The sequence below is a fragment of the Myotis lucifugus genome, unplaced genomic scaffold, assembly GCF_000147115.1.
Source record: "Myotis lucifugus unplaced genomic scaffold, Myoluc2.0 scaffold_93, whole genome shotgun sequence".
NCBI classification, from domain to species: Eukaryota; Metazoa; Chordata; class Mammalia; order Chiroptera; family Vespertilionidae; genus Myotis; species Myotis lucifugus.
In genome coordinates this window covers 2,377,839-2,401,154 of record NW_005871141.1, presented here as the reverse complement: position 1 = coordinate 2,401,154, position 23,316 = coordinate 2,377,839, and the positions used below count along the sequence as shown (strand labels likewise).

Below are 23,316 nucleotides of genomic sequence, written 5' to 3'. Positions count from 1 at the left end.
GTCCTGCTCCAAGTCCTCCCTTAATCCCAGAAGCTGTGGGAACCTGATAGGCATTCACAGGGGCAGAGATCCAAGGACCGGCTCCCAGGGCCCTGAAAGTACACCGCGCCAGGAGCGACTGTCCCCAAGTGAAGACTGACCGAAGGACACCCACAAACCCTCCACCACCAGCCACTGGGGCAAGGAGCAATGTTCTGGCACCAAAGACAAAATCTCTAAAAGCATAAGTCTCCCCGAGGTTTTGAAGAAAGTGTTGTCAACTAAAACAAAAATTCATTTTTATTAGACTCCGCAATACCCAGCTCTCTCTCTTCCACAGGATACAAGTAACAAAAGGTGTTGAAAGGGGCGATATGTACAGGCTCGCAGAAGAAAATGGACCCATGAGACTTATTTCTAGAGAACACGAAGCTAGGTCAGACTCGGGAACGGAGGGAGCTTGACATGTGTAGTGACTTATCCACACCGCTCGGAGTTTGCCTCCGATACATTAGCAGACGTGGGGTCACGTTTATGTTCAGTGAACGCCTCCATCTGCAGCCGCAGGTGGCACTCTCTGAACAGGCCCCTCACTTCCTTATACACGTCTTGGCCAGCGTCCTAAATTTGGGTTCCAGATGATCGAGAAACTCCAGCCCTTCCTCCTCCTGCCGGTCACTGCAGCAGCCCACCGAGCCGGCCATGGACCCCTTGCCCTCGTAGTTGTAGGAACGGACGTAGTCCTCGGAATGTTTGTGCTCCTCGTCTTGTCCACACAGATACACTTTCTGTAGCAAAAAGAGCACATTTTATTATTTTTTAAAAACACCTAAACATTTTAGCATAAAAAGAATGTCTTTGATTTACCTTTGACTGTTTAATTTTTAATCAGTGTGTGTCCTCTAATGGATTCCTACATATAAAAAATGCACATGATTGGTCTGTATTATAGTCATTCTTAAAATATAGCAAATATATCAATGCTGCCAGTGAAAACATTTAGGAAGAACTAAAGCTGCACATATATCACACAACCGACTGACTAGTTCCCATCTGAACTTCAGATTTGTATCGTTGAAATGGGCCTCTGTAACTTCGCGTATTTGGGGAAACCAATGTCGGCTACGATTCTTATTGTTGATACACTATTAAATAGCTATAATAATGTATTCTATTAAACTGGCTAATATTAACCTATGTTGATTAAGCTGGACATAAAACAAGAAACTGAAAACCCCAGATAAAACTTTAAGAGTTTATCTGTATGGTGTTGACAGCCAGGATTTTATAACCATGCGAAGGAGTCAACACACTAAGAAATGTTGATCATTTATGATGTGGGCATTACTCTCTAACAAGTGTTTCACTCGGGTGACTTTCCTTGTAACTTTTAGGGAAGAAGCTATCAGTCTTTGTATACTTCCTAAACGTGTCTACATCTGCCACTCCTAGATAAAGTTTTGCAAACCTCATTTTAAAAGGCGAACTTCACAAAATCATTTTTTCCTTTGGGATTGGATTTGACATCCATGTCTCTAATAATTCAACATCTAAAAGATGAGGAATTCAGGGTGTATGAAGAGTAACACTTTGGGGACATCCTGATTGGCAAACAGTGTTAACTTCCATGTAATATGAACCAAAGACACGGGCACTCACTTCGCCAAGCCGGGGCTGGGTAAAGCTGTGCCAGTCGGTGTACGTGTATCTGCCAGCCTCCATCACGCCCTGCCCTGCCCCCTTGACAGAGTCCAAGGTCTGGTGTCCGCTTCCGCCTTTGACCATCTCAAAGCTCTGCTGTGTTTTGACTCCCTGGCCCCCGAGGGTGCCCACAGACATGCTTGTGTCGCAGACGTTGGAGGTCTGTGTGGGGAGCCTAATGTTTGCCTCCTAAAAACAGAGTGAGAGTTAGAACATGAGTGACTCGAATGGAAGCTAACAGCTTGCTTTCATGTCTTTCCCGCCAAGGCAAACCACTTCCTTACACTGCGTCTCAGTTCCCCAAACACCAAGCCAAGACAGTCACGGTCCCCCTAGCGTAGGGGTTAGGGTTGAGTGGTAGCCCCCCAAAATGTTTATGTTGAAGCCCTAACTCTTAGTGCCTCAGAATAGAATTCTAGCTGAAGGTAGGGCTACTCAGATGTTATTAGTTAAAGCAGTGGTTCTCCACCTTCTGGCCCTTTAAATACAGTTCCTCATGTTGTGACCCAACCATAAAATTATTTTCGTTGCTACTTCATAACTGTCATGTTGCTACTGTTATGAATCGTCATGTAAATATCTGATATACAGGATGGTCTTAAGCGACCCCTGTGAAAGGGTCGTTCCACCACCAAAGGGGTCATGACCCACAGGTTGAGAACCGCTGAGTTAAAGGAAGATGAGGCCATCCTCCATGAGGGCGGGGCCTCCCCCAAAAGGTGAAACCGGGACATGGACACGCCCACAAGGAGAATGGCCTTGGGAGGTTGGAGTGATGCTACAGGAGGACAGTGATTCCCCAGCTCCTTCAGAGGGAGCATGTCCCTGCCAGCACCCTGGTCTCTAATTGCTACTCAGAACGGTGAGACCATAAATTCCTAATGTGTAAGTCACTCCGTTGTGGTATTGGTTATGGCAGCCCCAGGTAATGAAGGCAGTAGAACTATGGCCTTTAAATGACTTAATACATGCAGGGCACGTGGAGCTCTGCTTAGCATAGTAAGTGCTCAGTAAACAATAGCTGTCTTATTATTGCTATTATTATGTAATCAACTGTCATCATTGCATCACCATACAAGTAAAAAAACCTGAAATATGATTTACCATTACTTCTTCTCCAGGCCCTTCAGTATTTGATACAATTAAGTTTTGCTGGGCTACATCATCTGGAATACATTTCTTTGCTGTTCTCTTAGTAACAACACAGAAACATGTAAACAGAGCACCTAAAAAATAAAAATATTTAGGTAAATAATACTATTTTTCAGGCTGACATAAATTAAATCATTTGAATCGTACAATTGTTCAAAATTCTTTTTCCAGAAACTTAAAAAAAAAAAACTACCAGGGTTTTTATTTCATAAACTGAGATACCCTTGGGTCATAAAGTTAAAACAGAATATTAACAAATGCAGTTAGGTTGTGTGTAGTTAAATAGATTGTTAATAAAAAAGGAAAGGAGGGAGGCGGGAGGTGGAAGAGAGGGCGGGAAGTGTGGCAGGGATTTCCATTGCGTTTGCATCTCTAAAAAACAGTTGGCAGAATGCAAAATCTGAGCATCTTTGCATGTGTTACTCTTCCTCAGTGGCTCACCATATGGCCATTTCCACTCATTCCACCCACTGGCGTCTTCTGCAAATGTATGCTATATCGCTTCACCAGTAACACTGATAATTTGCTACTCTTTTCACGAATTCTTTTTGTGCACTCACTACCACGTAAACTTGGTTGGCTAAAAGACCAATATTTTGTATGAGAGGGAATCTTAACATTAATTGTATCCAACCTCTCATTTTACTTCTGGAAAAAAGAGCTCAAAGAAGAGGAAATGGTTTACCCAGTGTCTCCCAGATAGTATCAGAAGAACTAGGGCTAGCCCTCTGAAAAGTATTCTCATCTGCTTTTATTGACACATTTTTTTCTTCCATGACTCAGGACCCTATGTTATCGACTACGTGCAAGATTATACAAAGGGTACATTTAGCAAAGACTATACATGTCATCGATATAAAGAATTGCATGTGTTTTTTAAATAGTAGAAAAAAATTCAGCTAACACATTCTAGGTGAGTGTACTCACATAACAACAGTGCGGAACCCAACACCATGGCAAGAATTGCCCATTTCCCGAGGACGACATTCGGGAGCTTGGCATCTCTGTCCCGTACTTGACTGCTCATCCTACAGTCGGACGGCGTTGTACAGTCACAGACTCGGACCGACAACACGTGCTTGGCAGCAAGACCGTGTCTGTCTTTTATGGTGATGGGCACACTATAGTAGTTATAATCCATATGTTGTTTTGCACGAAGAATGGCAGTTTTACCTGCGGTGGGAGGGGCGGGGGGAGGAGGGGAAGAAGAAGACAGAGAATATCTATTAATATGACCGCAATATTCTTCTGACTGGGAATTCTTAGGGTGGGGACTAAGGGGCACAGAATTTAGCTTAGAAGAAAAATTCTAGTGATCCCTTTTTCTTTCTTAAAAATGATTTGAATTCTTGAAAAAAAGGAAAACGGATATTGTTTATGCTTATATTAGACTAATCTATACTTAACATGTTATTCAACTATTTTATTAAGATAAATGTATGTTTTCTTAAAATATATCCAAAACAAGAGCCTAAACTTCATATATTACTTATTGCTTCAAAGAAAGCAAGGTATTATTCTTTGGGGGATCAATTAAAAAATTTCCTAAAATGAATATTTATTTATTATCATGATGTTAGGTAAAAGTTAAGACCATCCGCCATCTTAAGTTTCTGTTGATGACAAGATTTAGCATCATTACACACCATCCTTTGATCCTAAGGTCCAACGTTTGCTGGCAGAATTATCCAGAAGGAACTGAAAAGGCGGGCCATTCTCAGGCCCATCCGCATCCATCGGGGAGAGAACAGCGAAGTCCTGAGCGTGCTGGCAAATGGTCACGTCCTTGTCCACCTGTGGTGGGTGGTCATTGTTATCTTCCAGAAGAACCACTAGCGTTCCAGTGCAGGATCTGCCACCTAAGGAGATTCAAAACAAGGCATATCTCCACTTAAAAACGGTTTCCCACCATCTCTGTGACACACACGTGGCTGCTTTCTACTAACTGTCTCAACTTGGGGAATGGCAGCCATGTCCCCCTCTCAGTTCTCACTGGCTTGTCACTGACTCACAAACTGCGAGCATCGTTCATCCTCAGAGCTCAGTCACATTCCCCCGGGACAGCCTGGTGAAACGCCTAGTGTGTCTTGGCTAACGTATAACTTACTACGAACGCACTGAACCGAATAAAACGTTTATACTTCTTCTTGAGCACACCCGGTTACCCAGGAGGCTGGGACATAGATTTCTACATCTTAGATTTGGCATGTCATTTTTTGTGTTAGCACTATAGACAAAATTAATATCTTATATCTCTGTTCTCCATGTTTTCCAACTCTCCAGAGAGTACTTCATTCACCAAGCTTCTGTATTTGTGTGAAATCTCCTACCTTTATCTTTTAATCTGGGCAGCTCTTAACTGATTTACACTTCTTATGATATTCATACTTTCTTTTATACCATGGAACCTGCTATGAGAATATAATCATCTTTTAATTGATATCATGTGAATTTTTTTAAATCTTCACCCAAGGACATGCTTAAAGAGAGGAAGGGGAGGGGAGAGGGAGGGAGAGAGAGAAACATTGATGTGAGGAGAAGAGAAAGAAACATCCACCAGGTGCCTTCTGTATGTGGCCCCCCCCACCCAGGGATCGAACCCAAAACCTAGCTATGTGCCCTGGACCGGGAATCACAGATTCAACCATGCTGTGCACAGGACAACACTCAACATACTGAACCACTCCAGCCAGGCAATATCATGTGAGAGTTTGACCTTGACTTATGAATTCTAGTTGCCATCGTAACTTGTCTAGACAATCAACGTCTGTGGAATGAATTAGTAGATATACATTCTTGTTTGACAGCATAATTGTGGCTTTGAACCAGTCAGATTTCACTTTTACAGTTCAGCCAAGATAATGGAATAATGGCAACATTAATTCTGTCTCTCAATTAATGGTTTCCCCATTCTTTGGTAGTTTTTTGTTTGTTTGTTTATCTGTTTTGTTTTCCTATGTTGAAAAAACTACATTAAAAATAGGTGAGCCAGTCTCAGCCTATGACTGACCAATGTTATGGCTAGACTGGCCACCATGGTTCTCATTAGGATTGCAAAATGCCCTCAGGAAACTCTGAAAAAGAAACAAGTTTTTTACTTGTTTTTAAAAAACAAGAAATTACATGGCTCACAGGGTGCAGTGGGGTGGGGTGGGGTGGGGTGGGGTTAGGTGGAGGGAAGGGAAGCCTGAGATCAGGGTGAGGGGGATCCTAGGGGCTCACAGCTCATTCTTTTTTTTTAAATCTATTTTATTGATTTTTTACAGAGAGGAAGGGCGAGGGATAGAGAGTTAGAAACATCAATGAGAGAGAAACATCAATCAACTGCCGCCTGCACACTCCCCACTGGGGATGTGCCCGCAACCAAGGTACATGCCCTTGACTGGAATCAAACTTGGGACCCTTGAGTCTGCAGGCCAGCGCTCTATCCACTGAGCCAAACCGGTTAGGGCAGAGGCTCATTCTTTATTGGTGAATTTAAAACATAAGCACAGGAATGTAAAGAGCGAGGAGTGGGGAGAGCAGCCTGGCTGCAACATGTTTATTCAAGACAGACAGCCATCTTTGAAGCAAACCTCGAGTCCGGCACTGCATTACGAAAAGAAAAGCCAATGGCCAGTAAAGACACTAACCACACAACACTGTTCCGTGTTCAAAATGGCTTCATCTGCAGGACATGCTCACAGGTTTTGAGAGGCTCCTTTATGACATTTGAAAAACATTTCTTCACGAGTCAGGCTCTAGAACTAACCTTGGCAAAGGATTGCAAACTCCAGCAAAAGACTTGTTCAAGCGTCATTGCTTGATCATTTCTTTAGGAAATAGGACAAAAGTTTTATTCCTCATTAAAAAAACAAACCTGCCCTGAACCCAACTGTTTTAGGTGGTTTGAACCTTTTCAGCCTGATCGAGACATAGTAATCTAGCCTGGACGTGGTGGCTCAGTGGTTGAGAGTCAACCTATGAACCAGGAGGTCATGGTTCGATTCCCGGTCAGGGCCCAGGCCCAGGTTGTGGGCTCCATCCCTGATCGTGCAGGAGGCAGCAGATCAATGATTCTCTCCCATCATTGATGTTTCTATCTCTCCCTCTCCCTTCCTCTCTGAAATCAATAAAAACATATATATTTTTAAAAAGACATAGTAATCCCAATCTATATTCCTGGAAAAAAGTGGCAGTCCTTGAGGAAGCCCCATGTCCAAGGCAGAGGTCAGTAATATGGAATTTGAACTTTGGACTCCCACCTCCGGCTTTGCGTTATCGACTCACTGGGGCCTAAATTGGGTGGTCTCCAAAAAACAATGCAATCATAATGCAAACATTTTTTGCAATAAATTTTGATCTGGAAATAAGCAAGTTTCCCCCCACGATTTTCTTTAAACCATATCCTATGTTTATATTTTATTTCTAGAAAATTGCACCTACCTGCATCGGTTGCAACCACGGAAACATTGTATTGGTCGTTTTTTACAAATTTTGATTCTCGATCTAGCACTTTTACAGTTTTCAGGTCACCAGTGTTTTCATTAATTTCAAACCAGTTATCTTCATCTCCTAACTTCTTATACCTAATTTTAAGAAATCAAATGTAAATGCTCAAACCAAACACGGACATCATCTCAAAACCTGTCATTTTGAAAAATACATAGAACTTTCCTAAATTTGAAATCAATTGACATCACAGTTAAAAATAAGGAGCTTTTTGAAAAATGCGTCACCTTAAGCCTTCGCCGCTGCGTGTTTCTGGATCCACAGCTTTGTACCCAAGGAGTTCTTGGCCGGCTGGGAGGCCATCTTTACTCTGAATGACTTTGACGGGTGGTTGGCATTCAGGGCCCTCATCGCTGTCTTTGACTTTAACAGTGACAGTTGTCGTGCACATAGAAGGAGGTTGTGAGTTTGGTGCTTTGGAGAACTGTGCTTCATTAACTACACCAATCTGCAAAGTAACTTGGCGAATGGCTTCATAGTTCAATGGCTGTTAAATAAGCATACTTTAATTAGTCAATATATAACACTATAGATAGAAGACTTACAATCATGATTCCAACTTTTCACACAAAAAGGAGTATCATTTCATGTACACAATGTTACCAAAAGAAGGTGCTAATGTAGTTGAAGACTAATAATTAGCTTCCTATCATGACAAACACTGTCAAATGCAAAATTTCTGTTTTTAAAATTTTACTAATTTTTCTTCACACTTTTTTGGGGGAAGGTCCTGCCTTCGTTTTTCTTTTCATTTTTTTTCATTTTAAGTTTAAATATTAATAGGAATACAGAATAAGTGTTTGACTAAATTCAAATAGATTACCATTTATTTCATTACTTATCAGATGGCATAACAGTGATAACCAAAACAGCAAAAGTTCCTCCAAGCTAAGTATATAAAATAGATAGACTGCTAGCATATGAGATTTGGCTATAATGGTGCAGTTATCTGAGTATATGAGTTAAAAGACATAATTATATTATTTAGCAGCAACTTTCAAAGCACATTATATTTGGTTTGCTTAGTTCCTAAACAAAATGCTTGGTCCTGAACTGAATCATTAGAAAGAATCCAAAACAATAGTTAAATAATTAGAGACTGAAATCTATCAAGATAACAGAAAAAGAAAACAATAGATAGAAATCTGGAAGTTCTCCTCCACCCCCCAAAAAAGACAAGGAATAGGCGATACAATCATTAAAGGACCTTTTCTAAAAATCTTATGAGGGAATCACAATTTGTACATAAAGCTTCTAACACAATAGAGTCTCTAAGAAATTAATGAGGGAAGTATGTAACAGGTTAGTGAGGGCTATAGGCAGAAGTACTTAGAATAGAACCAGGTTTGGTTAAAGTAATTATTGTAGATGCCAGTAATTATAATTAAATCTTTAAAATCCTAAAGCACTGGCTATCTCAAATATAGGGGATTAATGGGAATAGCTGCTTTATAGTCAGTAAATTGTCTTATGAAACGCACTACAGAGAGCCAAAAAAATAATATGAGCATGAAGGGAATTGAAAAGTCAAGAGGTTTGATTTCAAAGAGTAATTCTCCCATTCTCTCTGTCTACTGTTCTATAAAATGAGGGTTTTGGACAAATAGGTGTCTAAGAATGCTTCTAAAGCTCATATCTGATTACTAAGGCAATATCTCTCTGCCTTGGCTTGCTCATCTGTAGAACAGTGAGTTTTGTGCCTGCCATGCCTTTCCTCTGAGAGAGAAAATGAGGGTGAAATAATAATAATAATAATAATAATAATAACAACAATAATTGTTTAAACCAATGTAATCATTTCAGCATTGCATTGTCATTCTCTAGTCATATACACACAGAAACGTATTCACATACATAAATATAAATGCCTATACATCAGTTAAGTTAGAATTTTATATATCTATTGATAGATACTGATTAAAGTATTGCTAGATTATTATTTTTTGTTTGTTTACCTTGACAACACACAAGACTCCTTCATTTGTATTTGGGTCTGTGCTGATTTTGAAGTTTCCGTTTTCATTTCCCTGGAGGATTGTGTACACAGCCTTTGAGTGAGCAGTATTTGGCAGATCCAGGTCATGAACCTTCATTCGTAAAATCTCAACGTCAATTCTGTTTTCTTCTACTTCTGCAAAATACTAAACAAATTGCCTGTTGTTATTATAAATGTATTGCTTTAATAATATGATTTTCTCTTCTAAAACTTATATTAAAGGAAAGGAAAGCAAAGCAATATGGAAATGAGCAATCACATATTGGGAAGAATTTACAAATTTAATGCATAGTTTACTTCTTTCCTCACTATTTTTTCAAATCTTATTTACCCTGGAAAGACTAACTTATACCTTAACTTTCCTACTTCTCTGAGGCAATTTTCCTATTCATATTTGTCTCTATTCTGAATCTATAACATTTACAGTGTATCACCCCCTTTCAGATATAGCAAGCACTTAATAAATGCTTTATAGTTACATATTTAGCCTTAGATATTTATAGATAATTATAACCTACATTGATTTCTTATTTTTACTGGGTGATCTGTTTATTATGCCAATTATTTAAAAATTTACTTTTGATTGACTGGCAAACACTTTAAGGAAATAGTTTTTCTTTTTCCTTTTTCTTTTTTAGAAATTAAATCAGAGTTTCTTCCCACCTCCAAAAAATAAGTAAAGTTATGGAAGCATCTGAGACTAAAAGAATAAAATAGTAGTAAGTCAGAATCTTCTAGAGATGTAGGATGAACTCAGAGAAGGATGTCAGCCTCAGAGCCTTAGGAGCAAAACAGATCTTGAGTCTAACTCCAGTGTTCCTCTCACTTGGTTTATATGAATGAGATCAGAAGCAAGTCACTTCACTGGCCTTCCATTCTCTCATAAGAAATGTGGAATAAGTCCTATCCTTACAAGTTATAGCAATTAATGTAAGAAAATTGTATGGATGGCTCATCACTGCGGGTATTCCCTTCTTTGATTTGTACTCTTATATTCATTAATGAAAAAATGAAGATCACTTTCTAAAAGGACAAGAAAGAAGAAGTATTTCCTGGAATGTTCCTCCGATCTATGCTTCCTGTTTTGTGTAGTCCTGAGGGGGAAGTTTGCTCCATACGTGATGTGTGAGGGGCCTGCCCAGAGACTACTGACTCCCCAGCAGAGCAAAGGGTGTGCACTGAGTCTTTCTTCATCCCTTAAGATGTTGAAGGATTAGTGACACCAGAGAGAGGGCCCCTTCTCCTTCATCCTATGAGAGGCCTTTAAATCCAAAGGAATCTGATGCCACAGCGTGGCATCCAAGAAAACACTACATACATGAACGGCTTCAGGGGCCAAGCAGCTTTCATGTGGCCAAGGAAATAGTCATTTCCCCCCGTCCAGAAAAACTGGCACTTCAGTGATTTTTTTTAAAAATATATTTTATTGATTTTTTTTTTACAGAGAGGAAGGGAGAGGGATAGAGAGTTAGAAACATCGATGAGAGAGAAACATCGATCAGCTGCCTCCTGCACATCTCCCACTGGGGATGTGCCCGCAACCCAGGTACGTGCCCTTGACCGGAATCGAACCTGGGACCTCTCAGTCCGAAGGCCGACGCTCTATCCACTGAGCCAAACCGGTTTCGGCACTTCAGTGATTTTTAAAGAAATCCTATTATGTTTGCCTATTTATTTTTAAGTGGTAGCTATTAAAACCAAAATGTGTACTCTCACAGAGCTACGACATTCTAGATTTGTTCTTTGAAGAGGTGAATGAACTTAGATAAGTGAATACAGAGATATACTCACAGAATTTTCTGTAAAATATGGTGAATTATCATTTTCATCTTCGAGTGAAATAGTGATTGTTCCTGTATTAAACAAACCAAAATGTTGGCCTCCCATGTCTCGTACCTCCATGATTAACTGGTATGTATCACATTTCTGAAAAAAGGGAAAAGGAACATTGATGAACATCCCCTCCCCCTAAAAAAATGAGCAAAACTAAAAATAGAGCGAGAGATTGGTCAGTCAGAACAACGGGAGGCTGATAACCTTTCAAAACTTCAAAGCCATTTTTTTCTATGTCAGCATCCAGTCAAGCCAATAACCTCAGGTGAGACCCCATCTCACACCCTGTCCCTCCCCAAACCCTCTGCACAGACAAAGGAAGCGAGTGGAGGAGCCCTAACCACAGCCTGTGGGGAAGCATGCTTGGAGAGGCGGCCCCGGGGCCCATGTAACTCTCCGGGGGTTCATTATCGGTTTGAATATAGGCTAGTGACTGGGAAAGTAATCAATTCATTACTTCTCTGTCCAGTAGGAGTGAAGTTGTGGTGATGACGCCGGTGTCTGGGTGGATGGAGAAGTGCTTGGGATGGTCCGGGATTTGCTGTAAGATTTTATATTTCAGACGAGTGTGCAGGGTGTCAGGCTCGTCGAGGTCGATGGCAGTCACTTTCCCCACAGAAGTTCCTGTTTGAAGAAGTCCGATATTGTCAATAATTTAAAATAGCAGCATGTTCTCCCCCAAACCACAAGTATATCTTTTATCGGTAAGTGGAAGAGTATAAATGCTCTCCAAAACTCTGAGCTTCCCTGACTTTGAACGTTCAGCTAAGTGATTACAATGAATAACATGACTTGTGGGCTATCTCTAGGGGAACATTCACCCCACCCTTGGTAACAGTGGTTCTCCGACCCACGCCCCCAGTTCACGGGCCACTTTTGGATGGGACCGTCTCTGTATATCTTGTTTCCGTTATAGTTCAACCTGATGATGTTAATTAGAGGAATAGTACAGCTTTGCATATGATAAAGATGTTATGCTTTTATATTTTAATAAATGTGCTTAATTATTAATATATACAAGTAATTATTAATAAATGTTAGACACAAACATTTTGCCTTGGGCTGAGCTTTATGGCCCAGAAACCAGTGTACTGAATATGGCTTTAACAAACCACTTATTTTAGGAGAATAATATTAAATACACACATGTAATGGCAACAGACTAGAGGAGCTAAGAACAACATTTCTTGCAGGTTTTTTAAAAACTAGGCAGTCTTGTCAGGCCCCTGGGTATACCAAGATCACAATTTTGGCCGCTCAGAGCATCAAACAAGTTTACGTTATTCTTTTCATTTTGTCTGAAAAATATGCCAGTAAAGCAATGTATATTGTTATAAGTCAGATTCGCCGTTCCATGCCATAATATATTTCTAGGTCCTTAAAAATGTAGCAAGACTTTATAAATATTCAAATGATTCTGCTTTATAAATACATCTGTGACAGATATGTACAAGGTCAAATTAGAAAATATAAACAGCATTTGCCACACATTCATATTCATTGTGGATTAATCTAACAAAGTTAGTGACTTTATGCATTAGCTGCCTCCTATATGTGCATAGCAAAATGAGCACCAACAGGTTTGCATTGGAAGAGGATATGATCTCATAAGACTACAAAGTTTTATGTGGAATATCCTTGAAAGGCAAGTGTTGAAACATGTTTAGCATAAACTGCTGAAAACAGTAATGAGTCACTCAATTGAAGCAAAAAATCGAGTGTTTTCCTAAACTGTGAACTTACCAGTTCTGCAGTTTTCCGGCACAGTGAAGATGGTCACTTTGTTTTCAAAATACGGGGCATTATCGTTATCATCTTCAACCTTGAACAGTAAGGGGAGGGGGTACTCTGGCGCGTACCCATCGGCGGTGGTGGCATAGGCATACAGCTGGAAGGCAGACAGACACCAACAGCTTACTCTTACATCACACATATGCACAGAATTAAACCTGGCCGCTGGGGAAAGACAACATGTCTAGAAGGTGTATGTAACTAAGAACCGAGGCCACAGAGAGACAGCACACCAGCACGGTCTGGGCCGGCTGTATGGCTTCCATCTTCCCTCAACACTCATTCTTCTCCCAGTGCCATGCATGCCAGCTGAGTGAGGCGGCCCGTTCCCTGAGCTAATTGCATGCTGTTCTTCTCATTAGAATGCATGTAGACTTCCCCCAGTTATGCTAATAACAAGTATTTTTTTTAAGTTTATAAAAAACAATTCTATTTACCTGCAGTTGATATATCAACTATCTCTGGGTGACTCAATTATTTTTTTTCTCTATTTACTTGAATTTTCTCTTTTTTTCTACCAAAAACATGCATTTCTTATGTAATAAAAATGCCAATAAATACATACACAACTCAAAAGGATATATCTTGGCAGAAAACGCCAGCATTTAATGTCCTTTCCCTTTAAACACCATCAAATTATTTCTGTACTTTTATGTGGTTTGTGCATGGTTAAGTGGTCAATGAATGGTTCTTGAGTTCAACAGGTTTTCTTCACTGATAGAACCAACTAAACCTGCCCCAAATGAAATCTATGCTAACTCAGTTCTTCTCCATGCAACTAGCTCTCCCTGATTTCCCTACTGTAACCATCTTCTAAAATGAACCAGAATTAAAATTCCAGGTACATAACTCCTCCCTTTCTTTCATTCGCCTTTTTAGTCAGTTGCCAAGTTCTAGCATTTATGGCATTTCTATGTCCCTATCCTCTATCTTCTCTGTGACTGGGCCCCATCTCAGAACGATTAAATCAGAATTTCTGGGGATAGAACAGAGAAGCATAATTTTTTTTTAAGTTCTCATGTCATTTATAAAGTACAGGCAGGGTTGAGAATAATTCAACTATGTTATTGTAGGGAACTTTGAACTCAATAAAATTAACTGTTGTTGTCCTCGGAGTGCCTAGATCGAAACCTGTCCTTTAAAATTCTGTCATATTTTCTATAGTTCTCCCCCCACTTTTCTGCCCTTTTCTACCCAGTATGTCCCATGATTTTTAAATTCTTGCCGAAACCGGTTTGGCTCGGTGGGTAGAGCGTCGGCCTACGGACTGAAGGGTCCCAGGTTCGATCCCGGTCAAGGGCATGTGCCTTGGTTGCGGGCACATCCCCAGTAGGAGGTGTGCAGGAGGCGGCTGATCGATGTTTCTCTCTCATCGATGTTTCTAACTCTATCTCTCTCCCTTCCTCTCTGTGAAAAATCAATAAAATATATTTAAAAAAAAAATAAATAAATTCTTATTCATATTCTGAATGTACAAAGCCACAAACTTGATAGGGAAGAATACATATCTACTGTCTTTCTTCATCAATGGCATCAATAGAAATTTGAAGTTTATATTACACATTATCTATATAAAATATGAAATCAAATTATTGATTCTTCTAATACATAAACAATGCTGAAAATATTAAAGCAGTCATAAACAACATAATTCTTAAGGACACATATGTAATAACTTAATCAATAAAAAGTTAAAACAAAACTAAACAAAATAATTATGAAAAAATATATATAAATAACAACCTCAAAAATAAAAAGTAACCTAATGATCTTACCGGGAACTCTTGATATTGTTCACGATCTATGCTTCGTGTACAAAAGATATCCCCGGTGTCTTTATTTATGAAGAACAAATTGAAGGGCTCTTTGTCCACTCCTGGGCCACTTATCGAGTAAAAGATGGTGTAGTTCTGTGCGGCATCAGATTGGACCTACAGCAACGAGTGACAATTTAGGATAAAAAATATCTTCAACCTAAAATCTTGCCATGGTTGATTTTTTTTATCACCTGCTTTCTTTGCTACTAACCTATTCTTTCTTTCCTCCATTTATCTACCCAGTATGCCCCATGTTTTTTAAATTCTTATTCATATTCTGAATGTACAAAGCCACAAACTCTATCACTAACTTTATCCCAAATTCTTTTGTGTTAACTGCATACTTAAAGAAAATTCATGGAGTTAAATATACTTTTATAATTCTTATCCACTTGTCACTATTCCTATATAAATGACAGTAATAGTTTTGGTAATTTTGAAAAACTTTGTGATTAAATAAAGGAAAAATACTATAAGTTTCCTCCCACAATTAATTCTTCAATAGTTTCAAAGCTGGCCTATGTTTACACACCACCTATGTGGTGGTGACGCTACCTTTGTGGTAAACAGAAATATTGGACTCTTTTTTGGTAAGCTTACATGAGAAATGGAAAGTTAAATTATGCAAAATGGGTAAGCATGCCCTCTGCATGTGAGTGCTAGGATGGTAGGGTATTTAGGAAAATCTGGGTATAGACCTACGAGCCCCAGAAACTCAAAATACGCAACATTCTGAGTGCTAACTATGGTTTCTGGAGGAAAGCAACAAATTACACTGACTCACTTCCACAGGCCCTTATTCTGTAAATAGATGATCCTTATTAGTACCAATAAGTTCAAGCCCTGCTTCAGAATACTGCGCAATTCAAATGGGAAATGTGAAAGCCAACAAACAAAAACCCTCCAACGTGTCAAATCAAACAATATGCAAGGTACCTGCTGGACGTGCTGTGGGAATGGGCCTAACGAGTTCTCCATCAGGGAGCACGGAATCGGGGCCCAGCGCCTCTTGCTGCGCTTGAGGGCTGCATTTTTGGTGTGTCTCTTTCTCAGAACCTGCGTTTGGTGAGAGAGAGAGAAATGTAGCGCCACTTGTCATTCTGGGAACTGTGATTCTAACATTTATATCAGCAGGAAAATAGTAAGGGTGGTCATAACACTATCATGGATAACAAACTCCCAAACTATTTCTGTTTTTTATTATTTTGCTAGAGGCCTGTTGCACAAAAGATTCGTGCAATAGGCCTTCCCTTCCCCTGGCTGCTGGCACCGGTTTTCCTCTGGCACCGGGGATCCAGGCCTTCGCTCCGGCCGGAGCCGCCTTCAAGCCTTCGCTGCTCTGCTCTGGCTGGAGCCGCCTTCAGCCTTCGCTCCGCTGCTTCGTGCCTACGTATGCAAATTAACTGCCATCTTTGTTGGTGGTTAATTTGCATATCTCGCTGATTAGCCAATGGGAGGCGTAGTGAAGGTACAGTGTTTATCTATTATTAGATAGGATTGATAAGATACAAGATACACACACACACACACACACACACACACAAGTAAGAACCAGTTTCACTAAATTCCTGATTTAACCAGTTAAGTAACCAGAACTTTATAAGGCATTGGTAAAAGAGGTTATCTTGAGAAGTATAGACTCCCTAAAAATAGCTAATTTATTAACAATATTTAAGTAGAAATGGTACAACCAATGTTTTTAAAAATTCTAGCTGCATTTTATATCATTTGTATACCTATATAAAGATACAGGTCAGCATTCATTCAAGTATGTTTTATTTTACATGATATGGAGATTCCTTACAATTTTGACATAAAACAATGTTTTAAAAACTTTGAGCATGTTCTAAATTTGATGAAGAGGAGTTCTTGTGATCAAAAGGAATTTAGATGGAAAAGTCGAATCATTTATTAATAACTGATTTTATAAGACCAAATTCATGTGTAGAGTTGGCTTAAAGTGAGATTTGTGTGAATTCCAGTAACCTTCTCCTTTCTTTCGCCTTGATCACCACCAATCACTGTGAGAAAGTGAGTCTAGAGTCAGAACATTCAAACCAACCCTGTGGACTGGCCATGACTCCATTTCTTGAAGAGAAGGAGCCCAGGGGGTTTTCAGTTAAGTTGGAAGCAAGCTTGAGACAATCTCTTCTCCTCTTTAAAGAGACTCACCCTCACAGTCAGTAGGGAGAGAGCCACTCAGGGTGGAGCGCCACACCTGCGGCCTGAATCAATTTCTCTGTTTCAGACCCACCCCTGTCTCGTTCTACAGGTTGGTTGTTCTTCCCACCCCACCTCAGGGCACTGTCTGGAACCTTTGATATTCTGACTTTGCTCCCTGGCTACAGAGATGTTGGTTTTTTATACCATTTTGCAAATAGCTCTACCACTCCTTAAACTAGTCTAGTATTTGCACATGTTAATTGTCAGTGGAACAGATAAATAAGTGAGCGTTCAAAACAATGATTTTAACAGGCAAGGAAGTCTAGGAAATGAATGACTCACATAAGCGGATCAGTATGGTCAAACCTTTGCCTAATATACCTTCTTTCCTCTTGCTTCCAGCACAATTTCCATCTCTCTCTGCTCCTGCTGCTGACTGTCTGACAGGAAAATGGAAAAACTCTTCCTCGGAGGAGACAAGACGAGGTCGTGTGTTGTGTAAACGGAGCCATCTTCCAGAACTCTGAAGGCGGGATCACTTGACCGGATTAGGCTGGCCGACCGGAGACACTCCTTCACACTCACTGCAGGGGAGAAACATCGCCGTCACTTGTAAGATGAAACAGCAATAGAACGAGTTCTACAGGAATAACAGCTGCACGTTAGTGCATGAGAAGCAGAAAGTTACACCTGAAACTTGTTGAGTGCCGGCTGTTCTGAGGCTGAGAGGCCATGAGCATTAAATAATTAAATTAATGAAGCCACAGTTTCCACTGCTTTCATCGTAAGTTAATTTATGAATAGACAGAAAACATTTTATTAGTGTCACCGGATTTATTGTTTCCACTTTACATTTTATTCATGGATCTGTGCATACATATAAAATTTGTTGATTTATATTGTATTAGTAAACCATGACATCAGTAGATTTTGAACATGTTTGCAGTAATTTTTGATAGTTAAATCTTGCTCACACAAAAGTACACAGAACTGGTCTATACTTAATACTTCTCAGTAATATTGCAAATAATCATTTCATAATGTCTTTTGAAGGCTTAATAAATGCAATACTTTGTATGTATTGTGCTTGTTATCAAAATATTTCTTTTACAGATTTATATTTAATACATTTAGCATATTTATTGTGTGTCTTTGGAGTACAGACTGTATATCATTGAAATGTTCTAAAAAAAATAAGGAATTAATTTAAAGCCCTGGTCCAAGCAATCTCTATCTTGATAGAGCACCACCTGTGTATTCAAAGTGTATTTTTCTAAGTGTAACCTTAAGCCAATGAAAAACCTGATGGGAGGAATGTTATCTTTGGACTCAGAACAACCGACCTACGCTTCCGATATGGCTGTAATGGCAAGACCAGCTACAATTTTGTTTGACTTTCACAAGATATTCTGTGACATAGATCACATAAATTCTTGCGGGGTATTGGTTCATCGTAATCAACCTCAAGCACAACTTTGCTTCTGCGGCATTTCGGTTTTGAGACCTCTCTTTTACACATTATCAGTGAAAGAATCTTGGCTTTGGAATTTGGGCAGCAGGTTAGTCAACATGAACTAAAATATGCTTCTGGTTTTGGTGTCTTGCTTTGTTTGAACTAAAGGAAGATAATTTCGCCCTCTGATGTTCACTAATTTTTCTGGCATGAAAAGTATACAACCAACTTGGCACCTTAGTTGTTTCTAACCACTTTCAAAAAACAACTAGACCATCTTTCATTTTATGTTAAATTTTAATGCCAAGTATCTACTGTATGGCTTTTATCCCAAACTTGACAAGAGCAGCCTGAAGCTAAATGTACAGTCAAAACTGTGGAATTCGTAATGCTGTTTCTCACCTTTGCCTACAAGTGTTTCAGCCTGAAGATGAGAAGGAACTTGAAGAGAAATTTTCTGACAAGCATCGCAAAACAATATTAAAACCTCAAAAGAAAGAAAAATCAGGAATTACATTTCATTATAAATTTTCACATTACAGTTTTGTCTTATTGATAAAAATATTGTCAATTTCAGCAACAAAGAAATGTTCTAATCCTTCATTTTTTTCATCTTTAATTTAAAAGGAAATAGCAAAGAAAGTGGCTTGAGGGACACCACAGTCATTTAGTATTAATGAAATAATTAAAGTGAATAGTAGTTCTTGGCACCTAAATCACATTAAAAATTTTAAGAAAATGTGTTACCAACCATTGATTTTATATAGAAGTTATCATCTTTAAGGTCATTCATAAGTGTCATTCTGATTTTTTAGCATAAAGCAAGTACTTAACCCTGGAATATAATAATGGCATTGTTATACACAAACCATCATTTTTACAGACCCCCACAATTTAAAGTTATAGTTGATTAAGTCTAGAAAATATCTGAAAATTATTTAACCTCTTAAAGAACAATACCCAAAATATTCACTGATATAAAATCATTCCTTGGATTGGCTTGGCACAAACATCAAAGTCTAAATTTTATATATATATATATATATTTCAAAATATAGAGCATAGCCTTCAACGGGGTAAATATTTCTAATTAAATTTAAGACACAACTATTGTCTTAAAAAGCTATCAGTTCAAGGAAAGTAGGTTTATTTGCACCAGATCAGTACAGAAATGTGAGTAATATGTTGTCTACAATGTTAGGGCAGCTACAATGTCACAAGGTAATAGGAATTTTTCAGTTCCATTAGGATCTTATGGGACCACTGTTATATATGTGCAATTAAAAAATATTTGTCTTCAGTTTTAATTTAAATGACCACTTTTTAGAACATGAGATGTTTTAATTTATTTGCCTTTTTAATATTTTTATTCCTAATGCCAAGGAATGAACTAAATTATATCTAAAGACCTTTCTGAGCATAAAGAATTCTATTACTAATCATCTAAATATATAATGTGGAAAGAGCATTTTGTGATTAGAAATATGTATACATATACAAATAGATACATACACATACATACATATGCATACACACATATTTACACATTATTTTCACAGGATAGACCCATATTCCCCTTCCTACACCCATCTTCTTTCCTTCCTGCCCAGGACCCCTGATTGTTGGTTCTGCCTTTGCCAGCAGAGCTAGTGGAAGTCTCCAGAACTCCCATTCCAAGTCCTCAGGCTAAGTTAGCAGCTTAGCGATTGAGAGGGAGGTGGGGTGAGACACCCTTTTGGTCATCATGAGGATAAGGGATAGATGGGAAGGGATGAACCAGAGGATGCTGGACAGAACAGAGACTAAAGCAAAAGAAATCTGGGTGAACCCTTGGACCTAATAGTGCCAACTCAAGTAGGTCTCCAAGTTTCATTACCCCCCAGGCAGTTACAGCATGAGCACAAAACCATCAATCCCACATGATGTATTATTAATATGGAGAAAATATTTCTCTCCATTCAATAAAATATTTACATTCTGAGAATATAATTTGAAGTTCAAATATTTTGCCGAAATGAAAAGCGTTTCGAGAAAATTCAGTGCTCAGAAATGCCAGGTATGTGGGACAACTCACCTCTACTCCCTCCCAACAAAATCAAAATTGGCACCTGAGTACACTGTTATAATGTTATTAAAAACCTAAGTGGGCCCTGGCCAGTGTGGCTCAGTTGTTTGAGCATCATCCCATGTGCCAAAAGGTTGCCGGTTTGATTTGTGGTCAGGGCACATGCCTAGGTTGCAGGCTTGATATCCCCAGTAGGAGGCATGCAGGAAGCAGCAGGTTGATATTTCTCTCTCATTGTTTCTCTCTCATCGATGTTTCTCTCTCTCCCTCCCTCCCTCTCTCTCTCTAAAATCAATAAAAACATTAAAACACACAGACACACACACACACACACACACACACACACACACACACAAAGGGGAGGTCAAGTTAATGTTATTTTTTCAATGACTATTACATTATTCTTATTTTTCTCAAGTAAAACCCTTTGCTTTAAGAGCTCCACCCTTCTCTTAGCTCTTCCCGAGTTAAGAAAGTCTTGAATAATTCCCATCTTTACCCAGAATCCTTCTCATCTTCTCCCTGCTTCACAGAACCAAGCATGTTAAATAACTGCAGCTTATTTAATGACGAGTAGCAAAAGCAAACCTCAGAACCTTCTGGGCCAAATGCCTGAGGAATGAATCCATCCCACTGCTCCTTAGGGAAACACCACAGCAAGACTGAACAGGGGATTCCCTTCAGACACGAACAGTCTGGCCTGGGCACTTGGAGAGTCCGCGAAACACCTGCCTTCCTGGGTCCCAAGTCTCCCCACTCTTCCTTGGGTTTTTCTCAGATCTGCTTTGTTTTGTTTTCCCCCAGTTTATCTCTCCTCCCACCCAGTCCCCTTCTCTTTCAGGCCCAGCAGGAGGAGGGAGGAGGGAGCTAGCGCACAGTAACCTGCCTGAATCCCTTAATCCCTGGCTGTTACTCACCAGGAGAGAGAAAAGGAGCTGCCTGCAGAAGAGGCCCCCCGGGGCAGCGGAGGCTGCAGCCATCAGAGCGGTCCCAGTGGCAGGGACGTGGCTGGGTGACAGGGCAGCTGGGGATGCACGAGGCGCTGAGCAGATTCCCAGAGGCTGGCACTGAGCAGGGTACTCTGTTGCTACCCTGGCCCGGAGCAGCTCGATTTGGAGGAGAGTCAAGAGTCCTGCTGAGTGACAAGAGGAGGAGCAGCCGGAGAACTGCTTCCCTCCTCTGCCTGGGTCAGCCTTTCTCCATCCAATTCAATTCCCTCGGAATGTGAGAGGTTTGCCTACCAGTGGGGCGGGTGGGGTGCAACACAGCCCCAAACCCAGTCACTAGCTCCTCCTCACTGCAGCTTTCAAAACTTCCCCCGCCACTTGACACATCAGCAGAAGCAGGAGGGAACTCCCTGGCCCTCCTCCCCTTCCCCCCAGGTGGATGCTCTGAAGTCCTCCCCAGTCATTACCCACTCCCACGGCCTCCCCTCCCCCTTGGCCTTATTAACCTATCTTGCCCCTGGGTGCAGTTGTGCACAACTCCATGCAAGGAAGCGACACCTACTCAGCTGCCATTGGCAAATCAGGGGACACAGGCACATGTAATCGCATCATCAGGAGCTATCTCCCCATCTGAGCATCTGGGTGGAGGCTGGCTCACTCAGCGCTGCAGCTCTGAGAGCGGGCACTCCCCAGGAGCTCACACATGCATCCTGTCTACTCCCTGTGCTGTCTGCCCTCAGGGGCTTGGTCCTCCGGATGCCCCAAGGAATTTAGCAGAATGTAGGTAGTCCTCAGAAAAGTGAGAGAGTAAAGAAATAGCTGAGATATGATTTTCTTGTTGCATACTTTTTATTATGCATGAAGCAATATTTTTTCCTGAGTATCTTTATTCAAAAGCAACAACTGTCTGAGACCCATTAAAATCACTCCATTCATCCTAATTACTTGTACGTTACATGCAGGATATCCTAGCCTAAAAGTACAAAATGTCACCACGTTTACTCTTTTAAACACTCATGACCCTTGCAATGAAGACTTTAGCACCAGTTCTTCTGCCACAACTTAGTGAGTTCAGTATCAATTGCACACGACACCCGTGATGGCATCTGGGGAAGGAGGGGAAATATTTTCAAGTGGTAATTGCTTAATTCGGGGAAGAGAGAGGGAAGTAAAAGTAACCATGGGCATTTCAGTGAGGCACCCCGAGTAGTCCAGTGAGGACTCCTTTTAAAGGATGAAACTGCGAGAAAGTAAGCAAGCACCCTCGCCCATGAACCCACAGACCATGGGAAGTACACATCTGAACCGGGTCTCACTGCCACCGAGGTGCAGGCACTTTGAAAAGGAGCAGAAAGTATTGATCGGGTTCATGAGAAATCTGTCTGGCTGAAACTAATACAAGGTATTCAGGAACACTTAAAATCTACTCCTATTCCTGACAGCCCCTCGTTCCAGAATACGCCCATCTGGGCTCTTGGTGAGAGTCATCCTACAGGGAAGTAAAATGGCTGGTAAACTACTGACTTTGTAAGTTTTTATACCGGAAATGACTCTTCCTGCTCCTGCTACTCACATTTCCTTCCATCTCATGCTTAACTGAGGAGTAAAGGGCCAGCCCGATCCCCAGGCGCAGAGGAAAGAAGGAAGGAACGTTTTCTTTTGCTGATGTGACACGAAGGGCAATCTATCTTGTATGAGAGGTGAACATAATAACATTACTGCTTCTTTGCAGTTACGGGCCAGAGAGATTTGGGAAATAAAAACTCTGGAACAAGAACTAAAAGATATCTTTGTAGTATTTTATTGCCAAAGACATAGCCACCAATAAGTATATTTTATGCCTTCATTGAAATTTGATTTCTCAATAAGAAAACAAAACACTTTAATTGACAATTTTTATATCTAATATTTTTGGGGAAAGGATGGAA

At 40.2% G+C, this 23,316-nt stretch overlaps 1 protein-coding gene across 3 annotated transcripts; it reads right to left on the bottom strand.

Annotated features, from left to right (window-relative positions):
* Positions 1-261: 261 nt before the first annotated feature.
* Positions 262-21,622, bottom strand: DSC1 (desmocollin 1). Of its 3 annotated transcripts, XM_023756421.1 has the most exons (17): positions 21,359-21,622; positions 18,779-18,863; positions 17,305-17,507; positions 15,697-15,816; positions 14,719-14,874; positions 12,896-13,040; positions 11,610-11,776; positions 11,111-11,245; positions 9,279-9,464; positions 7,551-7,810; positions 7,258-7,400; positions 4,479-4,691; positions 3,760-4,005; positions 2,785-2,906; positions 1,639-1,869; positions 847-892; positions 629-767 (listed from the first exon to the last, which is right to left on the bottom strand). In XM_023756421.1, exons 1-16 carry the CDS (start codon positions 21,419-21,421, stop codon positions 857-859), a joined length of 2,511 nt encoding a protein of 836 aa, XP_023612189.1. In that variant the 5' UTR covers positions 21,422-21,622; the 3' UTR covers positions 629-767; positions 847-856. The 3 variants fall into 3 exon arrangements, with proteins under 3 accessions (XP_006091737.1, XP_023612190.1, XP_023612189.1); XM_006091675.3 differs by lacking the exon at positions 847-892 and having other exon boundaries at positions 262-767; positions 21,359-21,421; XM_023756422.1 differs by lacking the exons at positions 847-892; positions 18,779-18,863; positions 21,359-21,622 and having other exon boundaries at positions 570-767; positions 17,266-17,396.
* Positions 21,623-23,316: the final 1,694 nt, after the last annotated feature.

Coding starts and splice junctions, on each gene's coding strand:
- DSC1 (XM_006091675.3), bottom strand. CDS start 21,421: ATGGCTGCAGCCTCCGCTGCCCCGGGGGGCCTCTTCTGCAGGCAGCTC. Junction 11,246..11,609: donor CACTCCTACTGGACAGAGAA/GTAATGAATTGA, acceptor CCCTTTTTTCAG/AAATGTGATACATACCAGTT. Junction 2,907..3,759: donor GGGTTCCGCACTGTTGTTAT/GTGAGTACACTC, acceptor TTTATTTTTTAG/GTGCTCTGTTTACATGTTTC.